This window comes from Thalassophryne amazonica, chromosome 3, assembly GCF_902500255.1.
Source record: "Thalassophryne amazonica chromosome 3, fThaAma1.1, whole genome shotgun sequence".
Taxonomy (NCBI): Eukaryota; Metazoa; Chordata; class Actinopteri; order Batrachoidiformes; family Batrachoididae; genus Thalassophryne; species Thalassophryne amazonica.
The window spans coordinates 95,038,549-95,061,968 of record NC_047105.1 but is presented as its reverse complement, the minus strand read 5'-3'; the positions used below and the strand labels follow the sequence as shown (position 1 = coordinate 95,061,968).

The 23,420-nt window shown below is 38.7% G+C and overlaps 2 protein-coding genes across 2 annotated transcripts in view; both read left to right on the top strand.

Annotated features, from left to right (window-relative positions):
- The window catches only part of idh3b (isocitrate dehydrogenase (NAD(+)) 3 non-catalytic subunit beta), a 34,764-nt gene extending 32,014 nt beyond the window's left edge, over positions 1 to 2,750 (top strand). The window contains exon 11 of the mRNA XM_034167136.1: positions 2,582 to 2,750. Coding sequence (XP_034023027.1) covers positions 2,582 to 2,659 — 78 coding nt within the window. The 3' untranslated portion in view covers positions 2,660 to 2,750. The remainder of the gene's footprint in view (positions 1 to 2,581) is intronic.
- A 10,322-nt stretch (positions 2,751 to 13,072) lies between these two features.
- ptpra (protein tyrosine phosphatase receptor type A) overlaps positions 13,073 to 23,420 on the top strand; it is a 120,453-nt gene continuing 110,105 nt past the window's right edge. The window contains exon 1 of the mRNA XM_034167131.1: positions 13,073 to 13,443. The gene's annotated coding sequence lies outside the window, so the exon portion shown is untranslated. The remainder of the gene's footprint in view (positions 13,444 to 23,420) is intronic.

Below are 23,420 nucleotides of genomic sequence, written 5' to 3'. Positions count from 1 at the left end.
TGAACAGATGTGTCCAGAAATGGGCTACAAGTGTCAACTCACTCATGAATCAGAGACAGTGTCAGAAGCATCTTACCTGGCCCAAGGATAAAAGGAACTTGACTGCTGCTGAAGTTGTCCAAAATCCTCTTTTCAGATGAAAGCAAAGTTTCCTTTTCATTGGAAATCAAGGTCCCAGAGTCGGGAGGAAGAGTGGCGAAGCACAGAACCCAAGCTGTGTGAAGTTTCCACAGTCACATGATTTGGGGTGCCATGTCATTGGGTGTTGGTCCACTCTGTTTTAACAAGTTTCTAGTCAGTGCAGCCATCTACCAAGTGATTTTTGAGTACTTTATACTTACATCTGCTGACACTTTATGAAGGTGCTGATTTCCTTTTCCAGCAGCATCTGCCACCTGCCCACATAACTGGCAAAACTACTCTGAACTGGTTTGCTCACCAACATATTACTGTATTTAATTGGCCAGCCTGACTTGAATCCCAGAGAGAGAATCTATGGGGTATTGTCAAGAGCAATGGCTCTCAAAACTATCCTCAAGGACCAGCTAACTTACATATTTTCCATCTCGCTCTGCCACAAGCTGATTGCTCTTGCAGGTATACCTGAATTATCTAATCAGCTTGTGGCAGCGTATAGGAAAAAATAGGTCCTATATTGGCCCATTGGTGCCAGTGGTGATCTCTGGATTCTGTAGCATGAAACATGACTTTACGACTCTCCCTGGATGGTATGCCAGTTTGATGTAGGTTGCTTCCCCAGCTGAGGCCAGTACCCAGTTACAGCTGGTGGACAGGAGACTATGTAGGTTAATGTCTTGTGCAAATACATGGGTAGCATGAGCAGGATTCAGACCTTGGTCTACATATTGTCAGGCCAGCGCCTTATCCACTCAGCAACCTGCTCTATGTAGCTCGGAGAGACGGAAAATGTGTCAGTTAGGTGGTTCTTGAGCACTGGTTTGAGAACTACTGGTCAAGAAAAAGACGAGACACCTGGACCCAACAATACAGACAGAAAAAGTTAGTATAAAAAATGGGGGGGGAGAATCTCTCTCACTCACTCACACACACACAGATCCTTTCATTTACTTTATCTGTTTCATTGCAGACCGTATGAACCAAAGATATTAAGTTTTGTGTGGTCTACTTTGTTTCATGTGTTGCTGCATCCAGAATTTCTGGCCTGCAACACATTCCAGTGAAAGGTGGGACAGACAACGTAAGGCCAGTAATGAAGGAAAAAATAAATATTATTTTGAACAGGTGATTCTAATGATTTGGTGCAAAAGTGTCCCTATAAACTGAACATCAAAACCATAAAAATACATTATTGAAACTGTTATTTAAAAGGCTGTTTATGTTCTTGGTTTACTTTTTAAATTGTCTGAAAATCTAAATTACCCGAGCAGTCTAATAGAAGAGAATTACTCAACTAATCTGGCACAAACTAGTCATTGTTGACTATTGTAGCTAGTTGTCCCAACCCTATTTGCCGTCACCAGTGTAATGTGTTAAATTAGCACATATTTTTGTGTGTGCATTTCAAGTGTACTCATCTTTTAGTGACTTTGTAGAGATTTCACAGTTATGTGCTAAAGCGAGTCACAAGCAGTGGTGGACACAGCGAAACTGATATACGTTAATTCACTAACTTAAAAGTTAACTGTGATAATGCTAAACTAATAAACTGCTAACACATTTAGCTGAAAGTACTGATAACTGCTAACTTTTACGATATGAATTTAGCTTTGGGATGCCCCCACCACCACCACCCTTATCTTTTTGGCTTGAAAACCATAAAAAAAGACAGAGCTGAATTTTAATATGTTGAAGCATAAACACGGAGATTCCCAAAAGGTTTAGCGTGCCAAGATCAGATAATGATCAAGATGTACAGGAATAATTAAATGAACAAAAGAAATTAAAAGTTTCCATTTAACATGTGATTTCTTCACAATGCAGAAAATATTAAACTACAAATAAAAACATGGAAAATAACTTTAGTAATCTAATTTACACTGGCTTGACCTCTTGCTCATCTTTCCCTGAGGTGATGCTTGTTGCTAACTGAATTAGTGTATAAACTCCAACTGAAACAAGTATGATGAAACATTTTTGAGTGTTCAACTTTATTTGTTAATAAAGTTGTTAATGGTTTTAAAAGATGGCTGATAATCTTATAAACTAACAAAAGCATTTAGCTTTGCTAGCTAGCTGTCAGCTAATTAGCTGAACTGTGCCCACCACTGGTCACAAGTGACAAACTGAATAAAGTGTATTTTCTGTGACATCTTTTTTAAATTCTTGACTCTTTATTTTATTACTTTGGCTGAATACAGATGAATTAGACAGGAATACATTCCCATTAAATATCTTTTGACAATGTAAGCATTATCTGCTGCAGAAATGTTGAAGGATTGTTGGTTTACAGCTGTACCATATTTAATAATGAGTAGGAAGGACAGTTTATTACCACTCAGATCATGCACGCAGTTTGTTAAAGGCTCTCTAACATGCGGCCTGTGCATGGATCCTTGCAGCTGTGCACACAGTAACACTACTGTCCTTATGTTTGTGACAGGTGCGCACAGGAGACCTGGGGGGCTACGCCACAAGCGACAAGTTCACCCGGGCTGTCATTGCTAACCTGTTAGTCTAAGTACATTATGTGTGCTGATCTGTCAGCTGCTAACACACATGCCTTTAACATTCTGATCCTACCGGCGCACACTTGTCCAACTGAACAAAGTCAACGTCAGCTTTATTGTCAATTCTTCACATGTACTAGCCATACAAGGAATCGAAATTTTGTTTCTCACTTTCCCTCGGTGATGACAGGACAAGACATTTCGACAATAAGGACAAGTACTTAGTATTTACAGTGTAGTGTCTGAGGTAATAGTAAAAGTGGAGAGTGCAGTAGTGCAAACCATTCAGTATTTGTAGCAGCAGCAGATTTTTGTTAAGACACTGTGCAAGTGGTGTGATGGTGATAAAGTGAAACAGTGCAGGACACTGTCATGGGCAACATATCATATCATAGGCGTAGGAGGTGGGGCCTATTTGGCGGCGGGGGGGGGGCGACACCAAATTTGCCCGAATTTCAGAAACCCCCAGCGGGTTTCTGAAATTCGCGGCTCCTAAAACCATTACTCTATATATATATATATATATATATATATATATATATATAATTTATTTATTTATTTTGACACAATTATCCTTTATTGACTGAGTTTCATTCATGAAGTCAGTGGTGTGTGTAAGTGAAGAGTTAAATCTTCATGTCCTTGGACGACACAGGCACAGGCAGGAAACATACACCTGTTTATCAACCAAATGTCACGAACAAAGTGACAAGAATAACTAAAACCACTTACTTATGGAAGGAAATATTGTCTCCCTTGTTCCTCTGTTTGTGGGATTGCCAACATGCGCAGCTTTCCCGCATATTCCACCTGTTTCTTGACGAGACTAATTGAACTTCTATGCATGTTTGCTCCTGACTTGCCTGGAATTAAAATGGCAGCCATGCCTTCTTGCCAGGACATGGCTCAGTGCGAGTGCGGCCTCTAGTACTCATAAACCTGCAAAACTGACAGGGGGTCAAATACTTATTTTCCCCACTGTATATAACCTCTCAAAATCCACAGGTGGCCTTTAGTTCTCTTACTCTCTACCAGGAGGCAGCACTGCTTGGGCTTTGGACTGGATAGTCCGGCAGCTAAGGGACAAATTTTAGGGGAATCATGCACTTTATACAAAAGCGCCAAAACTTTATAGGTATTTTATAGTGTCCTGAAGTATATAAGATCGGGAGACATTGAATCCATAAACGTCTACACTCTAAAAACTTGGGTTTAAGAGAATAACCATTTTCAGCCTTCTACAGCATATAATTCATGACAAACTCTTATCCAAATGTCTTTTTAAGTTCATAATATAAACTTGAAGGTTATGAAAAATGTATTAAGGCTAAGTAGGGATGCTTCGAATGTACTTCAGTGTGCTTACACTCTTAGAAAAAGCGTTAATCTAGGGAAAGTGACTAAATATTGTCTAACTCATTGTGAATATCAATATACCTATGCAATATAGCTGTTTGCGAGCATAGGGCAAAGGAAAGATGCTACTCATGCACTCTAACATATTTACACTCTAAAATAACAGTGTTTGAACGGAAAGAAGTGCTTTTTTATTAATTACAAGAAATCAATTTTGTTTTTATGGCCATAACCATTATTATTATTATTATTGTTGTTGTTATCATTATTATTTTATGTTATTGGTATTAAGACGATTATCACCATATTTTTTAACTGAAAACATTGTAAATACCTGGTTGGCAAACTTCCTCGATATGCGCAAATGTTTCATGAATATTTTTAATGAACTTCTCTCTACAGCTTTCATGCTAGGAAGATCATAGTGACCTAATTTTATGTCTCAGAGGTAGAGGCCTGTTAAAGATCCCTACAGGCCTGAAATGAGTCCTGTACCTCTTTCCATTTTGAAACATACCACCCTGCTAATGTATAAGGATGTACGACGATGTATGACGCTGCACGACGGACGATACATGATCACATAAGCTCACTATAGCTTTGCACTAGTTGCAGTAGCCATTCTCTACAGCTTAACAATGTCCAATCTTGATCATTGGCCCCCTACATAATAACCATATGATCGTGTTGTCATATGAATAGCAAAATATACACTGTATTATAACCATGCAAACACCCTTTTAAAAAAAGCAGGATACAGGGCTAAAATCAAATGTCTCCCGCTTTGACATGACTTAATATAACCTAAAGAGTCCCTGGACAAAGTTTGGCGCTTTTGTAAAAAAGTGCACGATTCTATCCCTTAACTGCTGGACTAGGAAGGAGTGGGCTTCATGCTGGCATTTACAATCCTAGACCCTGGCACTAGACTCTATAGAGTTGAAGACATCTGTTCTACTTCTACACTGATGATGGTCATCACACTTTTGAGTAAAATTTCATCAGTTTTTTTTCATAGCCTTTGGAATATTTTTTAGACATAAACATATTTTCCTTAACATGGCCCATGCCCGAATTTCCCAGCCCATCTGCCCAAATTTGAGCATTTTGCTAAGCAGGGGGGCAGGAGGGGCAACCGCCCCCCCGCGCCCCGCCTCCTACGCCTATGTATCATATATATATATATATACTCGTGTGTGTGTGTGTGTGTGTGTATATATATATATATATATATATATATATATATAAAACGTTGAAAATTTACCAACCTAACCACAGAGCTATCAAATTCACAAACATTTTCAATGCTGAATAACACAAAATCTCATTAATAATTCAGTCTTATATGGCAGAAATAACATGTTCCAATGGTGCATAACATGAATTTGCACATTCTGTTCTGTAATGATGTAATTTTTACTGTTTTCTGCTTGTCATAATGTATGCTTTCTCTGACATTATTTATTTAAGGTGTGTATTGCATGTTCATTTGTTTTGAGATATGAATAATAAATGAAAGGATATGTGACATCTTGTGACATTTAATAGATGATTGAGTATTTGGAGAAAACTGGCTATTGTTGTGAACTCTGTTTATATTATTCATCACCTCACATCAAGAAGACTCCACATCTGTTTGAAAGGTTTTTCTGTATCCAAACACGTGCACATCAGGTGGAATGAAGCATCTAGAAAAGTATGAATTTGCATCTGGTTGCGTTTGTGACATGTTGGGCTGGTGAGAAGGCATGAAGAAATAAAAATAAATAAAAACATCCATTGCAAATAGTCCTGTCCAGGGTAAGGAAAACAGTTTGGAAACAGTTTCTTGTAGTTTTACTATAAAACTAGAACAACACTAATTAGTGCTGTCCAACTTGTTCCAAAACTTCATGGGTTACAGGTTTTCATTCATCACATCAGCAGCTGGTTTCACAAACTAGTCCAGCCAGTAGTGTTAATCAATGACTGATGGAGTCCGTGGTTTGTTTTGAGAGCTTCCACTTCCTGTGTGAAACAAGCTTGGGAGAACTTAGATCTTAGTCACAATTCAAATATCTCACTGTGGTGGGGAAGGAGGCCTACTGAATTCAGATATAATCCATCGCCTGTAATTACATGTTCATAGTCCCACAGTCTATGTCCATAGAAAGATAGATAGTTAACCTTGTGTGCACAGACAGTACAAGATGATGCAAATCATTGCACTTTCCTTAAACTGGTTTGATTATACAAAATCTGTTTTCTATAATGAAATATGTTTATTAGAGAAATGGATGAAAAAGACATTTTTAACATAGTTTATAAAATTAAGGGGAAAAAAATCCACTGGCTTTGATATGGTTTTGATTAAGAACATTATTGACTGTATTATCAAACCCTTAACATATATTTGTAACCTGTCACTTATGACTGGGAAATTTCCCTCCATAATGAAAATTGCTAAGGTGATACCATTGTTTAAATCTGGCGATAAACATGTTTTTTCAAATTATAGGCCAATCTCTTTGTTACCACAGTTTTCTAAAATTCTGGAAAAAATATTTGTAAAGAGGTTGAACGATTTTATAGAAAAACATCATATACTTAACGAACAGCAGTATGGTTTCAGAAAAAAAATTGAACAACTTCTTTGGCTTTAATAGATTTTGTGGAACAAGTTACAAGTGCAATAGAGAAGAAGCAATACACTGTTGGGGTTTTTTTTTATTTACAGAAAGCATTTGATACTGTTGTTCATACCGTATTATTGGAAAAATTACAGATGTATGGTATTAGAGGACTGGCCTTTAACTGGATAGCTAGTTATTTATGTAATAGATATCAGTGTGTTCACCTTGGTGGGATAAAATCAGAAATTTTGAGGATTACATGTGGAGTGCCTCAGGGGTCAGTTCTCGGGCCATTATTGTTTTTGCTATATATTAATGATATTGGTTTGTTTTCTAAGTCTTTGAGTTATATTTTGTTTGCTGATGATACAACTGTGATTGGTAGTGGAGATAATTTGAGACAGCTCTTGGACTTGGTGGAGAGGGAACTGCAAAAATTTAAATACTGGTTTGACTCTAATAAATTATCACTTAATTTCGGTAAAACTAAGTGCATTATATTTGGAAATAAGCCTAGAAATTTAAGCAGTAAGTTATTGTTGAATGGTATTGAAATTGTATCTCAGACTAAATTTCTTGGAGTTTTTGTTGATGACAAGCTTAGTTGGAAAACTCACATAAAACATACTGAGTCCAAAATATCAAAAGTTATTGCTATCTTGTACAAAGTACAATACTTTCTCCCCCAACATCTGTTGGTTTAATTGTGTCACTCATTACTTGTCCCTTATATGACTTACTGCATTGAAGTTTGGGGAAATATATAAAACAAATACTAATCCAATATTTCTGTTACAAAAAAAAAAAAGCTAGAAGAGTGATAAGTTAAAAAACAACAACAACAAAAAAAAAAACATCGTGAACCAACAAATTCACTGTTTGTCTGTCTTCAGTTTTTGAAATTTTATGACTTGGTTGATTATTTTACAATACAGATATGTATAAAGTTAAAAATGGACTCTTGCCTCAACATGTCCAGGAACTGTTTAAAATGAGAGAGTCCAGTTATAATTTGTGTGGATCCTTGGTGTTTGATAGAAGAAATATTCAAACTACTGCTAAAGGTCATTGCATTTCTGTAAAGGGTGTTAGAGTGTGGAATGACTGTTTGGATTGTATTAAAGTATCCAGTACATTAGCTTGTTTTAAAAAACTGTATAAAAATATTACATTAACTTGTTATAGTTTGCATAATTAAGTAAATTGACTGTGTGGCTATTTTTTTGTTTGTGTGTTGTATTTGTATGTTTCACTGCGTTACATTGCTGACAGGTAATTGTTTTTTATGTTTATTTTTGTTTGTACACAGAAACTGATGTACCTGGTGGGCGTTTATAAGCTTTTGCTTCTGCCCACACCCTTTCAGCTGCACTAAATTGGTAAATTGTTTGAGTTTTGTTCTATATGTTTTAATTTTTTTTTCTCATGACTTGTTTTGTAAATGAGAGATTTTGTCTGTGCGTGCTGAATAAAAATCATTCATTCATTCATTCATATTCAAATATGGTATGGCTGGTGTTTCTTGTTAAAATTTCTCCAGTCTTTTTACTGTATTCTGTGCATTTATAAAAAAAAAAAAACCTGCTACAAGAAAAAACAGGTCTGAAACAGATTTGTGCCACAGAAGTCAATATTTGTGTGATCTGTGAGACTGCCTGTGGCAGAGAGCTGGAGAAATGGCCCTTCTCCAAAGGGACAACTGCTCCTTTCCCAATAAAGTGACAGGAACATGAAAATTCAGTAAGGTATACTCGTATCTTATATATTATATTCCAATTCTAAGGTGGAGCTATGCTAGTATATAAAGGTATATCTAAAAAGGAAGAGTAAAATAGGAGAGTAGAAAAGAGTAGAGTAGAGCCACTTCGGTGCCTGGTCTTGAGAACCAGTGATGGTTCTCAAGACCTAGTTACAAGCTCCACAAAGAAGGTAGTTTTCAGTGCTGTTTGCCTCTTTGTCTTTTAGCAGGATTACACACAAACTACAGATCTTCTTGAAATTTGGTGGAAGGTTGACGCATGTGCCAAGGAGCAAACCATTAACCTTTGGAGTTGATCTGATTAAGGAGGTGGGTCTAAGCATTAAAAAAACTTTAATATTGTGAGATAGGACTATTTAGCATAGGCTTGTCAATTTTTCTGAAATCAATACATAGACCATCATGGTGGGGGGGAATAGGTATTGACATGATGAGATGTTTCCATGATATATTCAGTTTGGTGCAGATCCCTATAAAGATCCAAATTTTAGGGATCAAAATGTGAATTTTAAGGGGATGCATTTATATTTGAAAGCATGGTGGTTTAATGGTTAACACTGTTGCCTCGCAGCAAGAAGGTCATGGGATTGATTCCCAGCTGTGGCCTTTCTGTGTGGAGTTTGCATGTTCTCCCCGTGTTTGTGTGGGTTCCCTCCGGGTGCTCCGGCTTCCTCCCACATCACATCCTACATCCCACAAAGACATGCAGGTTAGGTGAATTGGAAACATTAAATTTCCTGTAGGTGTGCTTATGAGTGTGTATGTGTTTGTTTGTCTACAACCTCTGGCAAAAATTATGGAATCACCGGCCTCAGAGGATGTTCATTCAGTTGTTTAATTTTGTAGAAAAAAAAAGCAGATCACAGACATGACACAAAACTAAAGTCATTTCAAATGGCAACTTTCTGGCTTTAAGAAACACTATAAGAAATCAAGAAAAAAAGATTGTGGCAGTCAGTAACGGTTACTTTTTTAGACCAAGCAGAGGAAAAAAATATGGAATCACTCAATTCTGAGGAAAAAATTATGGAATCACCCTGTAAATTTTCATCCCCCAAATTAACACCTGCATCAAATCAGATCTGCTCATTGACATTGACCCTATGCCATGACATTGACCCTATGTGTCTTTTTGCAAGGAATGTTTTTGCAGTTTTTGCTCTATGGCAAGATGCATTATCATCTTGAAAAATGATTTCATCATCCCCAAACATCCTTTCAATTGTCCAAAATATCAACAAAACGTGTGCATTTATTGATGATGTAATGACAGCCATCTCCCCAGTGCCTTTACCTGACATGCAGCCCCATATCATCAATGACTGTGGAAATTTACATGTTCTCTTCAGGCAGTCATCTTTATAAATCTCATTGGAAAGGCACCAAACAAAAGTTCCAGCATCATCACCTTGCCCAATGCAGATTTGAGATTCATCACTGAATATGACTTTCATCCAGTCATCCACAGTCCACAATTGCTTTTCCTTAGCCCATTGTAACCTTGTTTTTTTCTGTTTAGGTGTTAATGATGCCTTTCGTTTAGCTTTTCTGTATGTAAATCCCATTTCCTTTAGGCGGTTTCTTACAGTTCGGTCACAGACGTTGACTCCAGTTTCCTCCCATTCGTTCCTCATTTGTTTTGTTGTACATTTTTCGATTTTTGAGACATATTCCTTTAAGTTTTCTGTCTTGACGCTTTGATGTCTTCCTTGGTCTACCAGTATGTTTGCCTTTAACAACCTTCCCATGTTGTTTGTATTTGGTCCAGAGTTTAGACACAGCTGACTGTGAACAACCAACATCTTTTGCAACATTGCGTGATGATTTACTCTCTTTTAAGAGTTTGATAATCCTCTCCTTTGTTTCAATTGACATCTCTCGTGTTGGAGCCATGATTCATGTCAGTCCACTTGGTGCAACAGCTCTCCAAGGTGTGTTCACTCCTTTTTAGATGCAGACTAACGAGCAGATCTGATATGATGCAGGTGTTAGTTTTGGGCATGAAAATTTACAGGGTGATTCCATAATTTTTTCCTCAGAATTGAGTGATTCCATATTTTTTTCCTCTGCTTGGTCTAAAAAAGTAACCGTTGCTGACTGCCACAATCTTTTTTTTCTTGATTTCTTATAGTGTTTCTTAAAGCCAGAAAGTTGCCATTTGAAATGACTTTAGTTTTGTGTCATGTCTGTGATCTGCTTTTTTTCTACAAAATTAAACAACTGAATGAACATCCTCCGAGGCCGGTGATTCCATAATTTTTGCCAGGGGTTGTATATGTGGCCCTGCAACAGAATGACGTCCTGTCAAGGCCCCGCCTCATGCCCTGTGGCTGCTGGGATAGGCTCCAATCCCCTGTGACCCTTAATTGGAGTACAGTTGAAGATGTGTGTGTGTGTGCATTTATATTTGGTGAATGTACTGTAATACTTATTTTTCCTGATGCACTACACAATAAAATTATCCAAATGTTATGGTACAAAGAAATTAAAAAATAAATGTGGACATCTTGTTGAAAATGTATTATAATGTGACCCTCTTATTATATGTAGAACTATAGGCCTTTTAAAAATAATAATAGTGATAATAAGAAAAATTTAATTTCTTACAGTTTGTCATCTGTAAAACATATATTAAACATTCAAAAAAATTATTCTAGTTCTGGGCTAAAATAATGTTTGACTCTAAATTACATCACTTTGATGTCTTTTGACTTTAAAACTTCTTTCTTGAGATACATCATGTTATTCTTGATGGGGGTTTTTTGGTGGGGGAGGGTGCTGGAGTCTGTTATCAACAGGATAGCTTGCAAAGGTACGAGGGCTGTCAATAAAGTATAGGTCCTTTTTATTTTTTTCAAAAACTATATGGATTTCATTCATATGTTTTTACGTCAGACATGCATGAACCCTCGTGCGCATGCGTGAGTTTTTCCACGCCTGTCGGTGATGTCATTCGCCTGTGAGCACTCCTTGTGGGAGGAGTCGTCCAGCCCCTCGTCGGAATTCCTTTGTCTGAGAAGTTGCTGAGAGACTGGCGCTTTGTTTGATCAAAATTTTTTCTAAACCTGTGAGACACATCAAAGTGGACACGGTTTGAAAAATTAAGCTGGTTTTCGGTGAAAATTTTAACGGCTGATGAGAGATTTTGAGGTGATACTGTCGCTTTAAGGACTTCCCACGGTGCGAGACGTCGTGCAGCGCTCTCAGGCGCCGTCGTCAGCCTGTTTCAAGCTGAAAACCTCCACATTTCAGGCTCTATTGATCCAGGACGTCGTGAGAGAACAGAGAAGTTTCAGAAGAAGTCGGTTTCAGCATTTTATCCGGATATTCCACTGTTAAAGGAGATTTTTTTAATGAAAGACGTGCGGACGGGTCCGCGCGTCGGGACGCAGCCGGCGCGGTGCGGCGGCACAGGAAAAACACCTCCGTGTTGATAACCATTTGTAAAATCCAGGCGGCTTTTGATGGCTTTCAGTGGAGTGAGTATATGAGAAATTGTTTAACAGTTGGACATGTTCCAACTTGTCCTTAAGGCTTCCAACAGAAGTATTTTTCCTGTGGCGGAGCGTCGCAGCGGCTGCGAGCCAACGCTGCAATCCGCCCGCACGTCTTTCATTAAAAAAAATCTCCTTTAACAGTGGAATATCCGGATAAAATGCTGAAACCGACTTCTTCTGAAACTTGTCTGTTCTCTCACGACGTCCTGGATCAATAGAGCCTGAAATGTGGAGGTTTTCAGCTTGAAACAGGCTGACGACGGCGCCTGAGAGCGCTGCGCGACGTCTCGCACCGTGAAAAGTCCTTAAAGAGACAGTATCACCTCAAAATCTGTCATCAGCTGTTAAGCTGGTTTTCGGTGAAAATTTTATTTTTTCGAACTGTGTCCACTTCGATGTGTCTCACAGGTTTAGAAAAAATTTTGATCAAACAAAGCGCCAGTCTCTCAGCAACTTCTCAGACAAAGGAATTCCGACGAGGGGCTGGACGACTCCTCCCACAAGGAGTGCTCACAGGCGAATGACGTCACCGACAGGCGTGGAAAAACTCACGCATGCGCACAAGGGTTCAAGCATGTCTGACGTAAAAACATGTGAATGAAATCCATATAGTTTTTTAAAAAATAAAAAGGACCGTTACTTTATTGACAGACCTCGTATTAGTGGATTTTTATTTATATATCTTTTCTTTTGGGTGGGGGTGTTTTGGCACTGTGAAAACTTTTTCAGAAATGGCACAGTGATTTGAACAGTCATGGGCACAGTCTGCAGTGATTGCTGTACACTCCAATATATTGTAAACTGTGATAAAGGTGCCTGTATGCACTGATTAAAAAAAAAAATGTCATCTGAGTTTGGGGGCTTCATTTTATTGGCTCCAGATTGATAATGAAAATTAATGTGTTAAATTTATTAATAAGGTGAATAAATTTGTGTGCTTTGTGTTATCCTTGGCAACATTAGTTACATGCAGCTTATCTTGTAACTCGATTGTCTAATTTAATCAAATCAAACAATGGAGTTCCTCTGGGAGAAGATGACAGGGGCCCACCACAGGGCCTTGGGGCTTCCCACGCTACAGGGACTGTGGCACCTTGTGGACCGAGTAAAGTTGGACTCGGCCAGCAGGTGTCGCTGTGGTCTTTGGGCAGAAGGAGCGGGGCCTGGCCTGGGAATCCGTGGTTCGCTTCCCATTCTTCCTATGCAGACACACAACATGGCGGACTAGAGGAGTCGGTCGTCGCGCCCGGATACACCGGATAAACAGTGGGATTTACCACCCAGGAAGGTTAAAAAGTGCCGCCCGTTGGGACGATACGCCAAGGCAAGATAAGGATATTTTTAAGGGTGTGGTATTTGCCTGGAATTTGTGGATAAAGTGCCTGCGAAGTGTTGGCTCGGTGTCGCGGATCGTCCGCCAGGTCCCCCCGCTCTCACACGCTCTGTTCCCGGGGTGTGGAGACAGGCAGGGGCCGGGGCTCCGGAACGTGGAAGAGGAACGCGAGCTCCACACTCCTCCTTGGCTCCTTCAAAAGCCCCTCAGGTCTCCTCGGGGCGCTGCTGGAGTTGTGGTGAGTTTTTCTTGTTTTGTTCCCACTTGTTACAAACGTTTCGGTACCAGCGTGTTTCCTCTCGGTGTCACCCACGAACACGCACTTTGTTCCCCCCCCGCCACCAACACACACACACACACACACACACACACGGCGGGGACACTCCTCTTAAACAGTCTAAAGTCTTCCTATGTTTGGATATTTCACTCGTAGCTCGGAGGCAGGGAGGGATTTTTTTTTTTTTTTTTTTTTTTTTTTTTTTTGGTTGAAGCGGGGACTTAGAGAGGCGCGCGACAGCATTTTGGATCGAGCTGCGTTGGTTTGATGGAAATGAAACAAAGAGATATGTCTGGAAAGTCCAACTTATTGACGTCCAGAGAGGCGGGCAGCAGGCTGACCGGGTGGAGGGTCAGCGGGGCTTCATGCGACCCGCAGCGGGAATTAGGTCACGCCAACGTTCACATCTGTGCTCTTTCCAAACACACCAGATGCTTTGTTTCTTCTTTTCTTTCACAGTCTCGCCAGAGTGCACTCTCCCATTACAACCTCTCCCTAAAATGTTTTTTTTTCCGCTGTGATGATTAATATTGTCCTGTTACAGGGTGTAACTGAACATGCCATTTTCTATCACTGTGGGATGTTTTATTTTTCTTGCAGTTAAGCTGCAAGTTGTGGTTCTACAGCTCATCAGAACAGAGGTTATTCCTTAAACCATTTGGATTGGACAGCTACATCTGTAAATAATACTCTAACCTTCACACAGAGTCCAACCTGTGCACGGCCTTAGCAAGGTACAATGCATCCGGAGGAGTTGCAGGACGAGGATTAAGTGTAGTTCACAAATCTTAAGAGTTGAGGTTGGTGCTTTGGGAAGGCCATTCCAGAAGGTTAAAGTTAGCCTGCTTCATCCAACCCACAACAAGTTTTGATGTGTGTTTGGGATCGTTTTCCTGTTGGAACACCCAATTGTGGCCAAGTTTCAACCATCTGGCTGTTGATTTGAGGTGACATTGAAGAATTTGGAGATTGTCTTCCTCCTTAATTACTCCATCCCTCAGCCCCAGCCCCAGACCATGATGATACCACCACCATGCCTGACAGTTTGTAAGATATTCTTAGATTTGAAAGCCTCACCTTTACTCCTCCAAACCACACCTCTTGTCATTGTAGCTAGAGATGCACCGATCCACAATTTTTCACTTTCGATCCAATCCTGATACCTGAATGTGGATATCTGAAAATACCGATACTTTTCCCATACCAGAGCTCTGTTTGCTTTAATATTATTGTTATTATTATTATTGTTGATTTTATATGAGGATTTTCTTAAAAAGAAGATCTGAAAGTTCAGCTACAGTTTGCCAGAAGGTATATCTAAGATGCAGGCCTAGATTTGATGTTTTGGTGAAAGAATTAAGTACTTTTATTTTTATGGACTTTTATAGCCTTACTTTTTATAAACTCAGAGAGAAACAACTGTCTCTGCTTCGCAATTTCAACGGAGCTTTATTAGCAGTCAAAAATGAAGTCCCCTCCCCCGTCTCTGTCTTTCTCGCTCGTTCTTTCTCTCTCTTGTGCGCTTTCTCTCGCTGTTTTCCTACTGAGCAAACTTGGAACTTTTTGGAAACACGAAGTCTTTCAACTGTAAAATAAACTATAAATTTCTAAATGTATCACCACCGACACTCACGCGACAAACTCTGGATTAATACTGAAGGACTTTTCATAGCGTTTCACAGCCTCAGGACACTGAAGTGGCTAACATTTCAGCACACATTTTCAGCAACAATTCAATTCATTTTTCGGAAAATCCGTGCTTGACGAACAGACAGTTTGAACCCGAGAAATTAAATTAATAAAATATCAAATGACAGAGATCTGTTTTAGCCGATCTGTAATACAAATGATTCATGTTTTTTTTCCATTCTTTCAATGAAACAAATGTTTCCTGAAGTGAAAGATGGAATGGAATGATCCATCTTTCACTTCATAAAATATTTGTACCATTGAACTCATAAACGTTCATTATTTGTATACCACTTCATGGCAGGTCTGAGCCTTGGTGGTTCCTGGGTCATCTGAGGGTGGCCATTTGGATCTTCATCTGCACCTGGGCAGTGTGGTGACACAACTGACTAGCTTGAATTCATGATCTTGGAGTCTGCAGTTGCATTTTTTTTTTTTTTTTTTTTTTTTGGTGTTCTTGTGTGAAAAATGACATAGGCAGTGCATCAGTCATGCATTGTGCTCATTTTTAAGACATTCAGCAGTATGTTGTCACAAGATCAGAGAGGAAGCATTTCATGGGAAAAGATGTTTGAAGCGCTAAATATATTCTGGAGTGGGGCTAACTTGTTATTGTGTGTGTGTGTGTGTGTGTGTGTAAGGAGGATGTCCAACTTTTATGTTGGGCATCAAAATCTGGAGAGCAAATGTCAGATACTGATGCCTTTTCTGTGTCCCTGTTTATTGGTGTTTAACAGAAACAATCACAAAATAATGTTTAATTTTGTCTGGTTAAGAGTGTTGTTTGACTTGAAGATGGTTAGATTTTGTTTTCTCTTGGGACTTGGCGCGCACTCACTGTTCAGCAACAGGCAGGAAAAAGTAATGCAGGCAAACTCCCATACTCCGTGCAGTGCTCCCGATGTGACAACGAAGTCTGCTTGAAGACAGAATTCATAGAAGTGAACTTTACATGTTGTTCACCTTACACTAGGGCGGCACGGTATATTGTTTGAACATTGCCATCACGATGTGCACTTGTGCAATTGTTCCATTGGAGGCCTTGCGATTTGGCATAATTAAATTAAGCGTACACGTTTACATTGCCAAGTCCCCCCGTGATAAGTGTTTCGTTCCTTACACTGGTTATGCGCTTGCTCCCGTCTTCTTTTTTTTTTTGTGAAAGTGTTACAGTGCCAAATACAGGCTTGCTATGTGTACTACAGCGTTTTTGGATACAGAAAAGATGATCCTGCAATATATTCATATATTGCAAGAGATATATAATATAAAATATTGCTATGGGCAAAAAAAGAAGAGGGGCCTTTATTGTCATTGCACGTACATTAGGGATGTGACAAGTGACAACGTTTTTTTTATTCGGCACACAATATATTCGAATAGAAAAAAAAAAGAACAATTCCACAAACAAACACAGACAAAACTAGTGAGTCCGAAAGGGTGTGGGCTGAAGCAAAGCTTATTAGCGCCCACCCCTGCTCGTACAAGTCCAACAATTCTTATCAGTCATATTTACATAAATACAAATTCACTACTACATGTCGACACACAGACATACACATCAATATACTATTCACTTATAATTATATTTATATAGTACCAGATCACAAGAAAGTAGAATCAAGGCACTTTACGCCAGTAAGGACTAACCTTACCAACCCCCAGAGCAAGCACTAGGCAACTGTGGTGAGGAAAAACTCCCTATAAGGAAGAAACCTCAAGCAGACCAGGCTCTTGGGGGTGACCCTCTGCTTGGGCTGTGCCATATATACCTATATACATACTTATATACTTTACAAACATAAATATATACATACATATACACAGTCACTTATATACATATACATATACACCTACCCATATCTATATATCTACATACGCATATACATACCCACACATTCAAATATACAATGAGTCCCACTTATAAATTGAACATTCCATATAAATCAAATTATATTTGCTTCTTTATGATACTTAGACATGATGTTCTTTTTGAGTAGTTTCTTAAATCTTACTAAGGTACTACTCATTCTAACCTCTGAACATTTGTTCCATTTCCTCACCCCAACCACAGACACACAAAAACCCTTTACATTTGTTCTTACTGGTGGTTTCATAAAAACTGCACAACCTCTTAAACTATATCTGGATTCCCTCAATCGGAACAGACTCTGGACATGTCTCGGTAAGGCTTGGTTTTTCGCTCGAAATAAAGTTTGAATTGTAATGTAATCGACCAAATCTATGAATTTTAATAAATTTAAAGACACAAATAAAGAATGAGTTGGTTCACGATATTGTTTATTGCAGATGATTCGTATGGCTCGTTTTTGCAAAAGGAATATTGGATTGGTATTTGATTTGTAAGTGTTTCCCCTTGACTCAACACAATATGTCATATATGGTACCATCAGAGAATGATATAAAGTTCAAGAGCACATCTTGTGGCAGTAGGTCTTTGGCTTTATACAGAATGGCTATAGTTTTTGACAATTTTGATTTCACATAATTTATATGTGGTTTCCAGCTAAGTTTATTATCAATGATAACACCTAAAAATTTATTCTCTGTTACTAACTCAATTTCCTTATTGTTTATAGTTAAATTTTTACATTTGGGTGCCTGTTTATTTCCAAATATAATACATTTAGTTTTCCCAAGGTTGAGTGACAACTTATTAGCGTCAAACCAAACCTTAAATTTTTCCAGTTCTTTCTCCACTATGTCCAGAAGCTGTTCAAGATTTTCACCGCTACAGAACACAGGTGTATCATCCGCAAAAAGGACACATCTCAGTGAACTCGACACCCAACTTATATCATTTATATAGATTATAAACAACAAAGGACCCAGCACTGAGCCCTGCGGCACCCCACATGTGACATCCCTGAGTTCAGAATTTGTATTATTGAATTGAACATACTGAAATCTGCCTTGTAAATAACTAGCTATCCATTTGAATCTTACAACAACTCACGATTTAATTCGGTTCCAATTCTTGGGGTGACGATTCGATTTAGAATTGATTTTCGATTGAAAGAGCTCTGAGAAATAGTTATATTACTTAAAAAATGTCTATGTTTAAGAAAATTTAGCTTTACAAGGTTAATTAAGAGATTCTAAAGATGTAAATTTACTTATCTGCTTTGCTCGTTCAGAGTTGGCTAGTAGTTTAATGAAGTGATGGAGTGTGCGCTGGTCAGTAGTTGGCAGAGACTGCTGCTCTGCTTCTTTTAGCTCCGGGTAATGGCATAGCATGTGGGCTTGCGGATTTGAAGTGTTTCCAAAGTACTTGACTTTCATTTTGCAGATTTTGCACACTGCATTAGTCATGTCAAGCTCCTTCTTACGCAGCAAATGATAAAATCCAAAATGCGCCCAAACATTTGCCTTCAGCAGAGATGGTGCTGACTGAATTAACTCTTCGCCGCCATGCTAAGCTGCAGTTCATGAATGTTTGAAGCATGCCGGACCCTCCCCTAGCGGGGACGCTCTAGTACGGAGGCCGTTGCCTGACAAACAGTACACGCAGTGAGTAAGCAAGAAAATGTTTTTAAAAATGCTTTTTAAAAATCAATTCTTGGACATTTTGGGTCAATTCAGAATCTTAATAAATAAGAATTGCGATTTGGACGTGAATCGATTTTTTTCCGGCACCCTTAACGTACATATATACAACAAAGAACATGCAGAACATGCAAACTCCATACAGAAAGGCGGGAAGTGATCCCACAACCGTCCTACTGTGAGGCATTAGTGCTAACCACTATCCCACCTTGCTGCCAATTGCAATGCCAATTTTTTCCAATATTGTACAGCCTACCCTACACACATCTATTTAGCAGTACTTTGACAACCTGCCTATATGAAGGGAGAAATTCCACATCACCAGGACACAAGTATCTGTAAAATCAGTGTCTTTTTCTTTTTTTTTCTTTTTTTTTTTTGCATATTTGTTGTTTATATATATATATATATATATATATATATAGCAGGGTTCTAGCTAGCGCAAACTTGCGTTACGGCCCGTTACGCTATAATTTTGTACCGTTATGCTTATTTTGGACCGTTACGCTTATTTTCAATACAGCATCTGTAATCAACCGTTTCTGCAGCGCGACTCCAGTTTGAAACCATTGAAACACTTCGAGCCATTGAATCAAAGCAATGCTTTGATTCAATGGCTCGTGGCTCTTTGATTTACTGCTCTTCAGAAGCGGTAAGTCTGCTTTTTAACCTCTCTGAAAGCTTTTATGTGGATTAAAGTCACTAACTGGGACTCTTGTGTTGTTGCAGTCGAGAAACGAGAATTGTCCTCCGTTCCGCACAGCTTCAAACGCATCATGGCTCTCTGCTGAGACAGAGTCCGCTCAGAATTAATAACTTCAAAACGAATTGCCACTTTAAATAAAATTACACCTCTTACAAATGTTGCAATACAGACAATAAACTAGAATTGACTAAAACTTTTTCCTCCCAAAATGAGATGTCCTGCATTCTTTATAAACCTGACCTGCAGTGCAGCTGCAAGAGCTCAGTTCAGAGGTATGGAAATACATTCATGCCAATAATAATGTCTGAAAGGAAATGCTTTTGACAAAAACTAACATTTTATTTCTGTTTATGTCCAGAGATCAAGGATCCACCATGTAGAGTTTATTATGTCCAGAGTTTAAGGATCCAGTAACCAATTTCATATTTATTTACTTTAAGACTCAATAAAATGTTGTTCAATTTCAATTTAATCAGCTTATAAAGCACCAAATTACAACAAAAGCTGCCTCAAGGTGCCTCACACAGAACAGTTCAACATAAAGTTAAAATAAATAAATAAAAAAAAAAAAAATTCAAATACCTAATTAAAAACAGAAGTAAAAGAATAAATGTAAAAGAATTCATGTAATGTGGAGTTTCGTCAGGAAGGGCATCCGGCGTAAAATCTGTGCCAATTCAACATGCAGATCCACCTTGGATTTGCTGTGGCGACCCCGAGTGCAAACAAGGGAGCAGCCGAAGGGACTTACATAAGAAAGAGAATAAAAATAGGTTTTAAGTCTTGACTTAAAAATATCCATGGACTCCGACTGCCTCACTGAGGGCCATGTACTGGCTAACCCAGAATGAGATTGCCCCCTCAACAAACTTCCCCAGCCTTCTGGACATGATGAAGGGACTTGGGCTGTCGTACCTGGCTTTTCCCCATTTGAGTACTCCTAGAATGGGAAATTTTCAAAAGCTTCCTCCCTTCCGCACCATCCTTACCCCTCGGTCGCTTCACTCCCTCGACATTATCACTACGTTAAAATTTTATCCTAGCTAGAACCCTGATATAGGTACAGTGTTAAATTGAACCCTGCCTTGGTTCGGACCCTGTTCTGAACTGAACTGAACTTTAATGTGTGAAAACACTGTAAGTCAACATAACGTGCACAAGTCACAGACGTCATCATATCATGTTAGGACCATCCACATCGATAAAGATTAGATGAGAGTGACTGTGTGTCAGCTGTCCCTCCTTGACCTTTGTCAGGCTTTGACACATCTCCCCCTATCCTAAAACACTGTCACGCTGTATCTGGTTGTCAAGCAGCTCTATGACTTTGTGTAAAAATATGTCAAGTTACAGAGTTGCTGAGACATGCAGGGTTATTATCCTCTTCTTCATATCTTCTTCTTCAACTTATTTTTAGCACAAGTTATTTCTGTCTTGGGATGTTGAAAGTATTGCAGCAGAGCAGTTTGAGCAAATCTCACATCATTTTTCATGATTGGCCTAGTTTCTAAAATAAGGAAAAAAGTAACGTTAAATGGCTTTGTGGACATGCACTTCTCATTAAGTATTGATATGCATTGCTTAGAAGTACCCTTCATAGTGGGAAGTTTCACAATTTTACAGCACTGACACAATATTGTGAGGGACCTCCTTGGGTGGAGCAGGAGGTATGTTTTCTTTTCCACCTGTAGGGGTACATACTTTACTGTGTTGGAAGAGTATTATCATTCTACCACTGTCAGGATGAACACAGCAGTATTTTGAGGACTGTGGAACTTGATTTCAGCCAAATATTATAGAATTTATTCTAAATTACATTTATTTCTTTGGGAAGATAATTTTTCTGTGATGACTGGGTGTCACGGATCACAAAAGCCAGGTTTTAGACTAGATGTTGTTTTTAAGTCATGGACCCAATCATTTTTTGCATTAGCATTTAAAAAAACTGACACATGCTATTTTGCGTTCCATTTTTTAAAAGAATGTAATGAGCAGTGAAGGAAGGAATAAGGAACTTTTGCCTGTGGTCCTGAATAAAAACAAGGTGTCCATTGCATAACATAATGTTTTAAAATAAAAAACTCAGTTATATTCAATTGAATATGAGCCGTATCTGTGAATAGAAAACAAGCGTTTGTCAAAATCATGAAAAGTTAAAAATAAGAAACTAGTAATGGGAGATAGAAATGATATCATATAAACGTTACAAAATTTACCTACGATAGAGATTTTAATTCCATTGCACTATCATGGTAATTAGGGTTGGGTATCGAGAAGCGGTTCTTTTTGGGTATCGTTAAGAAATGATTCGATCCACTGACATCGATAGCATTTTTGCTTAAGGAATCCCTTATCAGTCCTTCAGAGCGGCTGTTGTTTTTGAGGGTGTTTGTCGATAAAATGATCATTTCTCTATGTTGACTACAGGCCCTGCAGCGGGTATGTAATCAACCGTTTCTGCAGCGCGGCTCTGCTTTGAACTTTGAACCAACAAAGCAGTGCTTTGATCTGCTGCTTCATTGGTTCACTCTTCTTCAGAAGCGACAGCTCCGCTTCTTAACCCCTCTCAAAGCCATTAAAATATGTTAGTTGTGAGTCACTTTTGTGCAGATTAAAATGACTAACTGGGACTCCTGTCTTGTTGCAAGAAAGAAACAAGAATTGTCCTCCGTTCCATTGCTCCAAACGCTGTGCCGCTCTCTGCTGAGTCTAGAGTCCGTTCGGAATTAATAACTTCAAAGCAAATCGCCCTTTAAATCAAATGACAGTGACACCTCTTTCCAAACGTTGTAATACAAACAATATACTGCAATCAATCAAAATGTTTTTTTCTTCCCAAAATGAGACGTCCTGCACTGATGTGCAGCAGCCCAAGACTGTATGGCTGCAGACCTGCAGACTCCAGCAGCCATCTGAGTTCAGCTCAGATGTATGGAGTGACATTCATGCCATTGATGTCTGAAAGGAAATGCTTTTGACAAAAACTACAGATTTTATTTCTGTTTATGTCCAGAGATCAAGGATCCAGTGAGCAATTTCATGTTCATTTACTTTAAGGCTCAATAAAATGTTTTTTGACATAGAAAACCTGCAAAATCCACTTGTAATACACAGAAAATTCACAAGAGGTATTGATAAAGGAATCCATAAGGAATCGGATTGATAAGTGGAATCGATAATGGTATTGATATCGATAAAATGTTATTAATACTCATCCCTAGCAGTAATGCATGTTAAGTAGGGCTGAAACGATTCATCGAGTAATTCGATTACAAAAAATATTCGAGGCAAAGAATTTGCCTTCGTTTAAAGCTGTAGTACATCCGCCAGGCCTGTATGTGGCGCTGTAATGCTCCCACAAAAAATACAGAAGACGACCATAGCGCTAATCAATGTAGCAGGCAATGCTACAAGTTTACAAAGCCACACGCTGAGTAAAATAAAACCTTTTAAGAGAAAGAGTCCGCGCGGATCATCTGAAACGGACTTATTGCGCATTTAAAGTGAAGCAGTGTGTTTGTATATTTTAAAAAAAACAAACAAAAACGTTTTGCTCCACTGGCCGTTCTCCACCTCCGCAGATGAAACGAAAGGACGCACACTTTAAATGAGTCATGTTGAATGATTAAAAAAAAGCTTTCATTCAGATTTGGTAAGAGTTTTTATCAACAGGCAACTTTTGTGGAAACGCAATCCACAGCCATTTTTCAAATGCTGTGTTATTCGCCAAGTATCCACAGAAAAGAAAGAATTTGACTTTGGTTTGAGCTACACTCTGTACAGCATGTATAAATATACACTAAACACTGAAGAAATCACAGTAATAAAAAGTGCAAATGAAATATGCATTAAGAAGGAAAAAAATAATGCACTGTCCGCAGACTGAAGATTTCACAGACTGCCTGGGCTTATGGTTTTGCAAAGCTCTAAAACTCTTAATATGAAAAAATTAATAATAACCCGGCAAAACAGAGAG